The following is an 11,988-nucleotide window of genomic DNA, read 5'->3' on the forward strand; positions in this document are numbered from 1 at the left end:
AATTGTGTAGAAAATTGTTAGTTTAAGAAAATGTATTATAGAAAGTGTTTCATTTATTTCGTAAGTACAGATATGCTGTTTTTTATTAATTTTTTAATGTAGTAATTACAATCAAAATAAAACCAGAAAATCGAAACTTAAGCATTAAACTTTCAATAAAAAATGAGTCTATTAGTTAGTTGCCATTATCTGTTTACTGTTATGAGTTATCTTTCTAGGTGACAATAAAAAAACCTGTATATTAAATAGAATGGCGTGTCTATAAACATTAACAGGATATACAAAAAAAAAAGTTTTTTGAATTCTACCAAAGATATGAATCCAATCCAACAAACTGATATCTGTTTCAGATTTTCGTTGTCAATTACAACATAATCTGTGGGGACATTTCCGCGTCAAGTAATTTGAGTTATTTTTTTTTTATTTTTCCATAATCAGAAAAATTCTAAATAATTGATTTTTTTGTAGACAAAACAGAAGAAAACAAGCCAATTTTTAGATCACAAGTTACCGAAGGTAAATAATTAATGATACAAGTTTTTATAAATGATACAATCATTAATTTATACAAAAAATATAAATATTGATTTTTATACGTCACGTGACACAGTCAGAGTTTACGATACACTGGTATGGTTTACTGTTACTATTGTTTACTGAAACAATCCATATGTCTTTGCCTGTCTAATAATGTCTTATTTCGTCGGAGACTGTTTTTGATCGAAAAATAAAAAACTACACAAAATAAAAATTTACACAAATACACATTATTGGCGTTACGTTGTTTCCTTATTTACAAGCACGGTATGTTAGAGGGACTGGTGCAACGCCCTCTTGCCTAGAGAAGTGTTTTCGTGTGTCCTTTAAATTATGAACGAATAGTTTAAATATTAAAGGAAATTGTTTTGGTTCCATATTACTAACGAACGGTCTGAAATGGTTAATAAAATCTTCCGAGAAACATATGACTATAAGATAATATGACTTTCCAAATATAAACCTATATTCGACCACTATACGTTGGATGGATGAGATTTCAAGTAACATCCTTAACAAGGAAAATAGATATATATTTTTTTATGTACTGGGACCAATAAGAACTATTCGCGTTATTTCAGCCGAATACTTCAAGTTTCCGTAGTGTAGCGGTTATCACGTGTGCTTCACACGCACAAGGTCCCCGGTTCGATCCCGGGCGGAAACAGTTACATTTTATAACTTTTTAGGTACTTTTGAACCTCAATGGTTAACTGGTCTTCGTCAGAAAATAAATGAAGCTATAAATAGTTACGGCTACAAAGACGCGAAACGATACATAGCAAAATATGTAGATGGTAAGAATTTTGCATATTATGAATTATCTTTAATATATTTAATAATATTTTATTTACATTTTATTGTTAATTTTCAGAAATAGAGAAGAATGCAAAACTTTTGCTCCATGTAAAAGGTACACCTTCATGTATCAAATGCGTTTATATATAAATAGTTTACGACGCACAATTGGTGTTTCAATCACTCTATATATTTAACTCGATTATTGCCTAGTGTTGGCCTTAGTGTCTTATGCCAGAGGTCAAAGGTTCAATCCCGGCTTCACCAATGGACTTTCGATCTATATCCGCATTTAATATTCGATTAAGCGGTAAATCAAAACATCGTGAGAAAACCGACTTGCTTCAGGCCCAAAAAGTGGTGTGCCAGACCTAACTGGTGTTTTTATATATTTACAATATTTTTCTTATTTTTCAGTAAACCCCAAAGGTAAAAAATTATGTAGACGATATTAAATTCATTCTTTTATCTTTGAAATCTTAGAGATTAATCTCCAACGGGTTTACGATCTGTTTACCGAAGTTTCACAACCATCTGAAATATTTTTAAATTTCGATTTATAAATACATATGAAGACAAAAAATATTTCACAATTTATTCAATACCGTTAAAAATCATATTATCAACACAAATGTACTATTCTCGTTTATATTACATTAATTTATTAATTTACAGCATGAAATACTAAACATTAATCATAATATACAGACTACCATAATATATCGTTAACTAACCATAAATTTTATAACTATTTAAAAAATAACATTTGTCTTTCAGTCTTCAAAAACCTGTTCCAAATTATATTGGCCAGTCCAGTTGGTTATAAATAGAATTGATATTATTATTATTAAATTTAAAATTATTAATAATCTTACCACTGATTTTATAATGTATCTGTAAATGAATTAAATGTGACTGGTCTCATATTTAGACGCTTTTTAAACATATTGTCTAAGTAGATATACTTAACAAAAACTGATCGATTTATACATGTAGGATCTTATCGTACATAGTTTTTTACATCCTAATTTATTACAGGATTAGCCAGCGTTGAACATAAGCCCATATTAAAAACCGGGTTTTCTGGAGACTACGGTAAGTTATTCATAAGCTTCATTAAATGATATTTATGATTAGCTTAAAGATCTAACACTATGAAGATATGTAACACTATATAACAGTGACGCTTTGAGATGTGCAATTAGTATAGCTTTTGTTTCGGAAAAGTTCGCGATCTTCGCAACGGCCGTCTCCAGGACATAGCCAAACCCCATTTTTTATTTATATATTTAAACTTATAATTATGTAGGTAAATATTATAAATAATCGAATAACCGCATAAAGGTACGTTTATATTGACGATCATAAATGTACACACCAATATAAATATAAAAAGAAATAGGTTTTGAAATAAATATATTTCATGAATAAAAAATAAGTTTCGAGAGTGGGTCAGTTTATCAGACGAGGTGAAAGATTGACAGAGATTGTATTAATTAAGATAAAGCACGTTTTAAATTTATAGTAACGCTGAAATTTAAACATTAATATTACTTTGTTTAAAAGCTTCATATAAATTTACCCTACTTAGTATTGATGGTGTTTTTCAGATATATTCAGTATATTCAGTAAGTAAGGCTTTTTAAATTCCTTGCAAAGTGGCAGGTGGCAGAAGACCTGATAGACGCACATTTTGGTTAAATAATCTTCGGCAATGGTATGGTCAAAGCACGTCGTCACTGTTCAGAAACGCAAATTAAAGTAGTCATGATGATCGCCAACTTTTAACCAGAAGATACTATTTTTCGAAGTCAACAAAAAACAAACTCCATTAGCATCTATTTTGTTTTTTGTATTATTATTAATAGTATTATATTTTGTAACTGTGTAATGTTTATATTACAGTAAGTAACCAATATTTATGTGTAACCATTTCTCACTTATCTGATCCAAGTCATTTTCAGATGCTTTCAGTTTAGGGTTTTTAAACAAAACAAACCTTATTTATTAATTTGTTTCTATTATTTATTATTTCGTCCCTATTTCCTTAATTTTATTATGGTAAATAATGAATTTCTTTGAATCAATTATTACTTCGATTTCTTCAACGATTTCAAAATAAATTTATATATTTAATAAGAGGAAGCCGCATGAATGCTTTTATGTCTACCGTGGCAACATTTATAATATATTTAGTTTTCTTCATACTATTAAAAAAAATATGTATTTGTTTGTAATATTAGTACAACCGTTAGATAACTCTGTATTGATTAATTATCACTTACTGATAACAATTATTTAAAGATACACAAATATAATTGTGAATGTAGAGTTATAGAGTTATGTATGTTTATTAGAAATATTAGTGATCGAAAAAATAGACAAATTCTAAAACCCTAAGAAAGGCAGGGGTACTTTTAGGCTTACAGAGGTCGTTGATCGAAGTAATTGAAAACAACACTACAGTTTAAAAACCATAACTGACGAAATCGATTAATAAAATAGTACTTCCTGTTTAGTTAGCCTTTGACTATTTGTACTCTTGTTTTTATGTTATAGATTGTTTCGTATTTGTGTAAGGCTAAGGAAGCACGAAGTGGTTTTCACCTGTGTGGCGGAATGGAGTTTTATTTTCAAAACTTACGAGAGTTTTGTGCGGTTACGCAGCCGTCGCGGTTGCGATTATCGCTCGCAAACTTGGCGGTTGCAAAGCGGGCGGTTAAACGATCAGTTGAGTTCCAGACCGCCATGGACACCACCAGAATCGAGGTGTTGCGTTATATTTACTTCAAAGAAGAATAAAAAAATGAAGGCCTAAAAGGTTCTGTGTGCATCCACTGATTGCGGTAAGAGATCGTTATGGATTATTGCAATGAAGGCAGAATTCCTCAAAAGAATAACAAATGTCTACTTCGCGTTGGGACATTTCTATTATTGCTTTGTCGGCGTCTTTTTTTTTGCAGCTACTTGAGAAAAGATCTGAGGTGATAGGTGTAGCAAAAGCTTCTGATGTTGATGCAAAAGTAGTAGTTTTAGTAGTAGTAGTTTGTGCAATTGTATCACCGCTTAGGTTAACAGCAAGCACAGTTAAGGTCGAGGAGGTATTTTCAATAAGTATATTTTATTCAGTCGGTCGCCAACAGATCGCAGAGCGCGCGGATGCAACCCCCCGCAAATACCGCCAGTACAAGATGTGCAGTGGGATCGGCAAACAATCGCACACGCCGCGGGCGTTAAACGCGTCCTGAAACGTGCTTTAATTTTTTACATATATATATGTGTATTCTACAACGGCTGCGTACTCGCAACAATAGCGGGCGCGGGTTAAAACCGCTTCGAGATTGCTTAGCAACAACATTTTAACATAAAAACATTTAAGTGCTTCATCAGCAACGAATCTAACAAAAAGACGGACTTGACGCGGGCTGTATAGACCATAGCTCTTACATTAAAGAGGAGGACACAGAAAAAAACTAGCACTGTTCTTTAATATTTATAGTTTTAAATATTCCTTGATCAAGAGGACTGAAATTTCGTTCTTACTTATACAGTAATTAAATGTCTTGATAAAATTTGCCAATAAACAAGCACTCGGGCGACAAGAATGAATAATTTAACTATATTATTAAAAATGGAACAAATTTTTGTTTAGATGACGCTGATCGCGATTCTGGTCCGGATTGGTTAAAAGATCTTAAAGATAATGTCAAAGTGTTAATTAATATGCTGGGCAGGGAAACAGCCTCCTATATATTGATACCGATCGTCTTAGGTAAGAAATTGAACTTATTCCCACGTAAAACTAGATAAAACATAAAGATTGTACATTTTATGCCAAGTCTAAATAAAAAGACCAAGTATAAATTAACACTAGAGCTGGAGCTTGCCACAAAATCACTTAACGACAGGCGTGACCCACTAACGCTAAACGAATTTGAATCGAGATGGTCAAGTGACAAACGATGAGCTAATGTCATTCCCATACAAATTGGTGGTAGTCCCAGCTGCAGTTGCAAATTGTAACAACACCCTTATTTGATACATATTTGAGGTAGAAGAATGCTTATTTTGTTCAAGTTTGCTTCTAAATACTAAGTACTTTCATAATGTCGGATGCGTGATAACGACGGAAGTATAAACTATTACCTCGCTATTTTTATCTGCAATAATCAAGATGGCCACGAAAAGATACGACATCTTCAGGACATTACATTCTTTTGTTTGGGAAACGAGTTTGATATCTTTTTAAGCTTTTTTTTCGACAAAAAGTTCGATTTTTGGAAACCGCGTTTTAGGTATAATATTATTAATTTCATTCAGAATCAACAATGAAGTTTATTTCATTTTTTCAATAGAAATAATAATCAGAAGGGTTTTATTTAATTATGCCTTCAAATTGTTTTTTTCAGCCACCGAATATATGTACAGCGTCAAAATAACTGACATCGATGGTAGGATTTATAGTTATTACTAATAATATATTTTTTAAAGCTAGAATCCTAAATCAATAATATTAAAATTAAAAAACTTTACTCGTGACAGAAATAAGGTAGTGACAAAATCCTGGGAGGATTAGGACTAGGTAGCTCTTGTGTTGTGGGTTACAGTTATATAATATAGTTAACTAGATTACAATAATTCCGTGGTACATGGTGCGCGTCTAAAGATTTTTTTTAAAAGAAAACGTATTCTTAGTGTTACAACTAATCAAACACAAGTCATATAATACAGAGTATGCTTGAATGCACGTGTGTGTGCATATGTATTTGAGATTGTAGCGGTAAAAGACGAAGACGTTTTCGTTTACAGACAGAAGTAAGAGGTCAGATTACAACATTATAATTTTTGTATGTAGTTCGTTTTGTCTATATTTCGCTGACATGTCATGTTAATTTGGCAATAGGTGCTTCGAACATCATCTATAAATTTTAATTCGTAACTTATTGTTTTTAGTCGACCAATCAGGTAAGTATTTGGAATACTTTAAAAATAATTCATTCAAGATATAACTCTAGCCACTTGGCATACCCTAAAAGTGTCACCGGTGCCGGCTGTTCCACCCTTTAGGTTGAGGGACACGCACTATAAACTTCTTCCAAGCTCTAAAAATTAAAATGATAAATACATTTTGCCTTTGCCTTTTTAAAAAGCCAAGACAATTGATCTAACACAGTTGGTTTGTGTAATCCAATACATCTATTTATATATATTGCTTCTTTTTTTAAATTCCTATAAATATGCTACTAACTGTAATAAATAGAATAATATCGTCAACCGGAATATTAAATATTATATTTCAAATGCATTTGAAATACTTCGGAAGCTGGAGTCTTATCAGTAACAGAGCGGTGCAGCGGAATTTCTATGAAACTGCGTCCAGTAAAAGTTGAATGTACAGTAACAATGTATATTCTACTCTTGCTATAAAAATAAGCTGCATTATCGAAGTAAAGTGAAAAAAATCTTACAAATTTTTAACAGTGGTAGTAAGTAGGAAATGATTCTCCGTCTTTAAAAATATGACTTTCACACTAGGTGAAGTTATTGTGAAGTACCACGAAGTAGATGAAGTGAATATATTAGGTAAGTTATGCATATTTTGTGGTTATGCACGTAAATATTATAAAGCTCTTCAACATATTTTTGAATACATAATAGAAACCTTAAGAAGATTGGTGTGAAACAATAATTATTGTAGTGTCGGAAAACAATAAGCGACGCCATGACAGTGTTACGAAAAGACAAACATCAACGTTCACGCTTTTCGGTAGTCAACTTCCAATTAATGTTTCGGCAGTGTAGGAAAAACCGCGTTTATCCGTCATGTCTTTGCGTGATCTCAAAAGCTACTGTTTGCAATAATTAAATACAGCTATCGCCGTTTTTGATGACTACCGTTTTAAAAACATGTTATGTTTTGGACGTTCTAACGAAAAGTTTTTATTCGATAAGTTAAATAGTTTTAAATATTTGTTATTTAATTTTATGTAGCTTTTCTACGCTGTCGACTTTGCGGTAGTGTAGTAACATGTCTCTTGACTGCGAACGAAGCTTTTTTGATAGTACAATTACGCAAAAGCGGGAAAGTATATAGAATACTTTTCGGTAGACCCCCTTAACGCTAAACGCACAAAAGTTACTATACACATAAATTTAATTATAAATAAATTATTTACTAATACCGTTACCGTTACCGTTTTAGGGACTACGACCAGGTCACGCAAAAATAGAAGTTAGTATTTATATATTTATTACAAATGAGATAGATATTAGCAGACTTTTTAATATCATAAGTAAATTTAAAATTAGAAGTTTTCACCCGAATACGGTGAATACTTTTCTTTTTTACAATAGAATAATAAGATCACCATAATTCTATTTTTTATAATATCTTACAGCTTTAAAATATCCAAGCTCTTTTGTTCTCTTTCTTTATAACGACTAAATATTTAGGTGTGTGGTCAGCAAACGCCAACTATAGATAGTAGGACAGTCACGTAAAATACTGACGTTGAAGATGTCATAAAAAAAAAATAACTGATGATTCGTAATAATTTCAGAAAGAAAATATTCGAGAATTCGTAGCGAGAAGAGAACGTAATAACAATGAGTGTGTTAAAAAATGAGATAACTATAAAATGTTTAAAGTAAATAAAGTAAAGCTTATATAATAATATTGTTATAATTTTTTTTAATACACAAAAAATATTGATCTCTTATTATCTGTAGCATATGGTAAACTGTCCATTGTCGTTTTATATCAATCGCTAAATGTAATTGGTTATGCAAATGTCAACAAGAAAAGTTCTCATTTTGTCAACAAAATGATAAAAACCTGTGATGTTTCACGATTTTTAGTTAAAAAATCACTAAAACATTATAGTTTAAGATGTTCTAGTCGTTTTTTATCTACATTTAAGTACTCTAATCATAAATATGATGAGAATTTTTCGCGTAAACGTTATTTTGGAGGTGCTATAGCGATTGCTGCTGGTGTTTTTGGTTACGTATCTCTAAAAGAGAAGATTAATGCTGCCACTATAACTTTATCGGGTAGAAGGGAGAAGTATAACTTCATAGCTGATGTGGTGGACGTGTCAGCACCGTCTGTTGTATATATTGAGATCCAGGATGGCCGACGCCTTGACCTATTTTCTGGACGACCTATCACAATATCAAATGGATCTGGGTTTATTGTAAATGAAGATGGGCTGATTTTAACTAATGCTCATGTCGTCGTGAATAAGCCTAATGCCGTGGTAAATGTTCGACTTATGGTAAGAATATTATATTATAAACTGGCCTTATTATATTAAAAATGATAAGTTGGCCACAAAAATGCAAAATCTTATAAACAATAATTTAAACCGTATGCTATAAAATCATATCTGTACATGCACCAATTAACATGGTAATTCTGAATAAAATAAGGGGTATATATCATAAAATATAAACTATGCGGGTTGCCATAAATAGTACTTTTACATTGCAAATTGACAAACAAAATAAAAATTCTAAGTTATTTATACTTTAAAAAGTAGAATATATAATTCATAAAATTTTAGGATGGTTCTACTCACTTAGGGTTTGTAGAGGATTTTGACATCAAATCAGACTTAGCAACATTGAGAATACCAGTAAAAAATTTGCCAGTTATGAAATTGGGATCATCAGCAGATTTACGACCTGGCGAGTGGGTTTGTAATTTAATTTTAAGTTGCAATAAAATTATTTTACTAAGTTATTCAAGTTAGCATTGAACTATTGGGTCTTAATAAATAATAATTAAAAACGAATTTTCTGATCTCAAACTGAAGCTTTTCTGTATAATTAAAATTTCATCATAGTTTCTATGTATTTCAAGTAACAAGTTGAGGCCTAATGTACCCAATGACCTCAACTTGCAACTTGAAATATTTCTAATTGTGATTTTGCTTTAACAGGTGGTGGCCATGGGAAGTCCTCTTGCATTGAGCAATACTGTAACAGCAGGTGTAGTCAGTTCAACTCAAAGAGATAGTAAAGAACTAGGATTGCAAGGTATAGCAATAGTCATATTATTTTGACTTTAAAAAGTAGATTTGTATGTTTCACAAACCATTTATAATATTGTATAGCTTGTATTATTATTCTATCTCTTCAAATAACACCTTAAGAACTCTGCACACATTTTTTCAACTAAGCTAAGGTGATATTGGCTACTGTAATTAAATATGATATTTTAACCCTAGATCTATTTTGGAGATAATTGATAGTTAGAATGTGAAAGTTTTATAAACACAACACGCTTTCCAAGCCTCAAGTCCAAATATTGATCTGTTTTAATCCTATTAATTTTCAGGAAAAGACATGGTCTACATACAAACAGATGCGCCAATTACATTTGGTAATAGTGGAGGGCCTCTAGTCAACTTGGACGGTGAAGCAATTGGCATTAACAGTATGAAAGTCACATCAGGGATATCTTTTGCAATACCAATTGACTATGTTAAAGAATTTTTGGCTAAGCGTAAGTGTTTATGGAGGAAGTTATAAGACATTGGGCCAACACCTAATGTTTTAAGAAGTTCTTTATTGAATGTTTATGATAACCCTTTCCAGATGTGAAGTAAAATGTAACAATAAAATTTTAACACTCAATTAAAAAAATAACATAGGTTTTTGTTGACAATAATTTTTCCTAAGCGTACAGTTTTCATGGTTCTTCAAAATTTCTAGGCAAAACCAAGTCACCTCAAGTATCAAGACGATACCTCGGTATAACGATGTTATCATTAACACCCAACATACTAATGGAGCTGCGAATGAGGAATCCTGAAGTAAGCTATACAATTTATTTTAATTCTTATTTGTAATAAACAATAATCTCCCGGCAATTCATTAAACTCTAGATATATGAATTTCGCGGCCTGATTGGTTGACAAATGATAAATAAGGCGTGGATCACACAATTAATTCAAGCAGCGATTTTTTTATATTTGACGGTTTGTCTTCGATATAATTTATAAGATATTGGCTGACCCGACAGACGTTGTCCTGTACTGCACACGTCTTAAATATACAAAAATCAACATACAAAAACCAATAAAAATATATCTAATCGTAAATAATCAAAATCGTTGCAACCGTTTAGGAGGAGCTTTATTACAAACAGAAAATTTATATATTTAAAGAAACAAAAGACATCAAAAGATTCGAAGCTAGACACGAAATGCACAGGAAAAAATTTTTTTAATGTTTTTTGTTTTTTTATTATTATAATATGGTGTCTCAGCCGTCTTCCCTGAACTTCCAGAAATATCATATAATATATAATAAATATAATTTTTGAGTTTTAGCGAGACAAAGGAACAGTATTATTAATAACAGCGTTTACAAGTTACAATATAGATTTTAATGAAACAGTTTACAATTCTACAGTGACATATACATATGTCATGTATAAATATAAATACAGTATAAACTCCATGTAACGTCCTTCGATTTAACGAACTCCCTAAAGCGTCGAAATCAATTGACTTTGGTTGGTTTACCTTGTCTTCCATAGTATGATACACTATACATAGCATTACACCCACTCTCAATAACGACTACAATTGAGTAATAAAGTACTTTTTAAGTCACTAAAATTAGTAACAACTGCGCAGCTGTGTATGTTATTTTGTCCCTTCATTATCCTAGCCCGCAATGAACTCGACTGTCGCCACCATGCATACGAACTTTCTAAGAAATTCGTTCTTTTGTTTCCAAATTGGGATTGCTTGCCATAAAATGCACAGTGCTTTCAGTGTCGTTATATAGAGGTTACACTGTAATTAAAATCTGCCTTTTAAATCTGCTTTCAGATGCCGACTGATATAGATCACGGAATTCTTGTATGGAAAGTCATTATAGGATCACCCGCTTACAAGTGAGTTTCGGAAATCTGAAGTCTACTATTATCGACTAATTAAAGTCACAGAAGTTATACAAAATAGTGCAACTATTTCATAATATTTTTTAAGTCCTACCAAGTGCTATTTTAAATTGTTGTATATATGTGTTAACCAAGCCACGGTTGCCTTTGATTGAGGTATATATGTTTTGTTAGTACATTTTGTGTTTTTCCTAACATTTTAAAAATGTTTGTGGATACCTCGTAATAATGTTATTTGTAAAATTATAAGTTGATTATTATTTAATAAGTGCGTTTTTTTTTCAGCGGTGGTCTCCAACCAGGTGATATAGTTACTCACATAAATGGTACACCCGTGACAAGTGCAACAGATCTTTATTCGGTTCTAGAAAACTCCACAGGTAAACTTACTGTGCAGATTGTACGAGGAAGATTGCGCACAACCATTGTTATTGCACCCGAAATACATTGAAATTCTTTGCTTTTTGGTTTTCTTACCTTAAAATCACGGAGATAAATTATATACATAGAACGTTTATATTTATTCAATCATTGATATTAATTATAATGCACTTATATTTTTCATAGATAAGCAGAATTATAATTATGAAAGTGTTATTGTCTCTGTCTATTTTAACCGAATCAAAATTTATTTATTAATATTGGTAATATTACAAATGGCAGGTCATGGTAACAGACAGAGAACAACGCTTATAAAAACGAAAATATACGTTCTGAAATTATTATACGAAAATTTT

General features: G+C 31.3%; 2 protein-coding genes and 1 non-coding gene across 6 annotated transcripts; all 3 read left to right on the forward strand.

The window, feature by feature from the left end:
• Nucleotides 1–5: 5 nt before the first annotated feature.
• On the forward strand, nt 6–8,027 carry LOC123720864. 3 transcript variants are annotated; one of them, XM_045677679.1, is made up of 14 exons: nt 6–60; nt 351–399; nt 469–516; nt 1,227–1,334; nt 1,412–1,450; nt 1,753–1,764; nt 2,374–2,430; nt 2,946–2,963; nt 4,988–5,107; nt 5,745–5,786; nt 6,289–6,300; nt 6,871–6,918; nt 7,538–7,567; nt 7,896–8,027. In XM_045677679.1, the coding sequence occupies exons 1-14, from the start codon at nt 31–33 to the stop codon at nt 7,934–7,936; spliced, it is 654 nt and encodes a 217-aa protein (XP_045533635.1). In that variant the 5' UTR covers nt 6–30; the 3' UTR covers nt 7,937–8,027. The 3 variants fall into 3 exon arrangements, with proteins under 3 accessions (XP_045533635.1, XP_045533636.1, XP_045533637.1); XM_045677680.1 differs by lacking the exon at nt 2,946–2,963; XM_045677681.1 differs by lacking the exons at nt 6,871–6,918; nt 7,538–7,567 and having other exon boundaries at nt 7,896–8,020.
• On the forward strand, nt 1,132–1,204 carry Trnav-cac. Its single transcript has one exon. It is a non-coding gene; the product is annotated as a tRNA-Val (tRNA).
• A 14-nt stretch (nt 8,028–8,041) lies between the features above and the next one.
• Nucleotides 8,042–11,711, forward strand: LOC123720862 (serine protease HTRA2, mitochondrial). 2 transcript variants are annotated; one of them, XM_045677675.1, is made up of 7 exons: nt 8,042–8,612; nt 8,901–9,032; nt 9,279–9,375; nt 9,677–9,844; nt 10,054–10,154; nt 11,181–11,245; nt 11,537–11,711. In XM_045677675.1, exons 1-7 carry the CDS (start codon nt 8,160–8,162, stop codon nt 11,700–11,702), a joined length of 1,182 nt encoding a protein of 393 aa, XP_045533631.1. In that variant the 5' UTR covers nt 8,042–8,159; the 3' UTR covers nt 11,703–11,711. The 2 variants fall into 2 exon arrangements, with proteins under 2 accessions (XP_045533631.1, XP_045533633.1); XM_045677677.1 differs by having other exon boundaries at nt 8,042–8,594.
• Nucleotides 11,712–11,988: the final 277 nt, after the last annotated feature.

This window comes from Pieris brassicae, chromosome 2 (genome assembly GCF_905147105.1).
Source record: "Pieris brassicae chromosome 2, ilPieBrab1.1, whole genome shotgun sequence".
NCBI lineage: Eukaryota > Metazoa > Arthropoda > Insecta > Lepidoptera > Pieridae > Pieris > Pieris brassicae.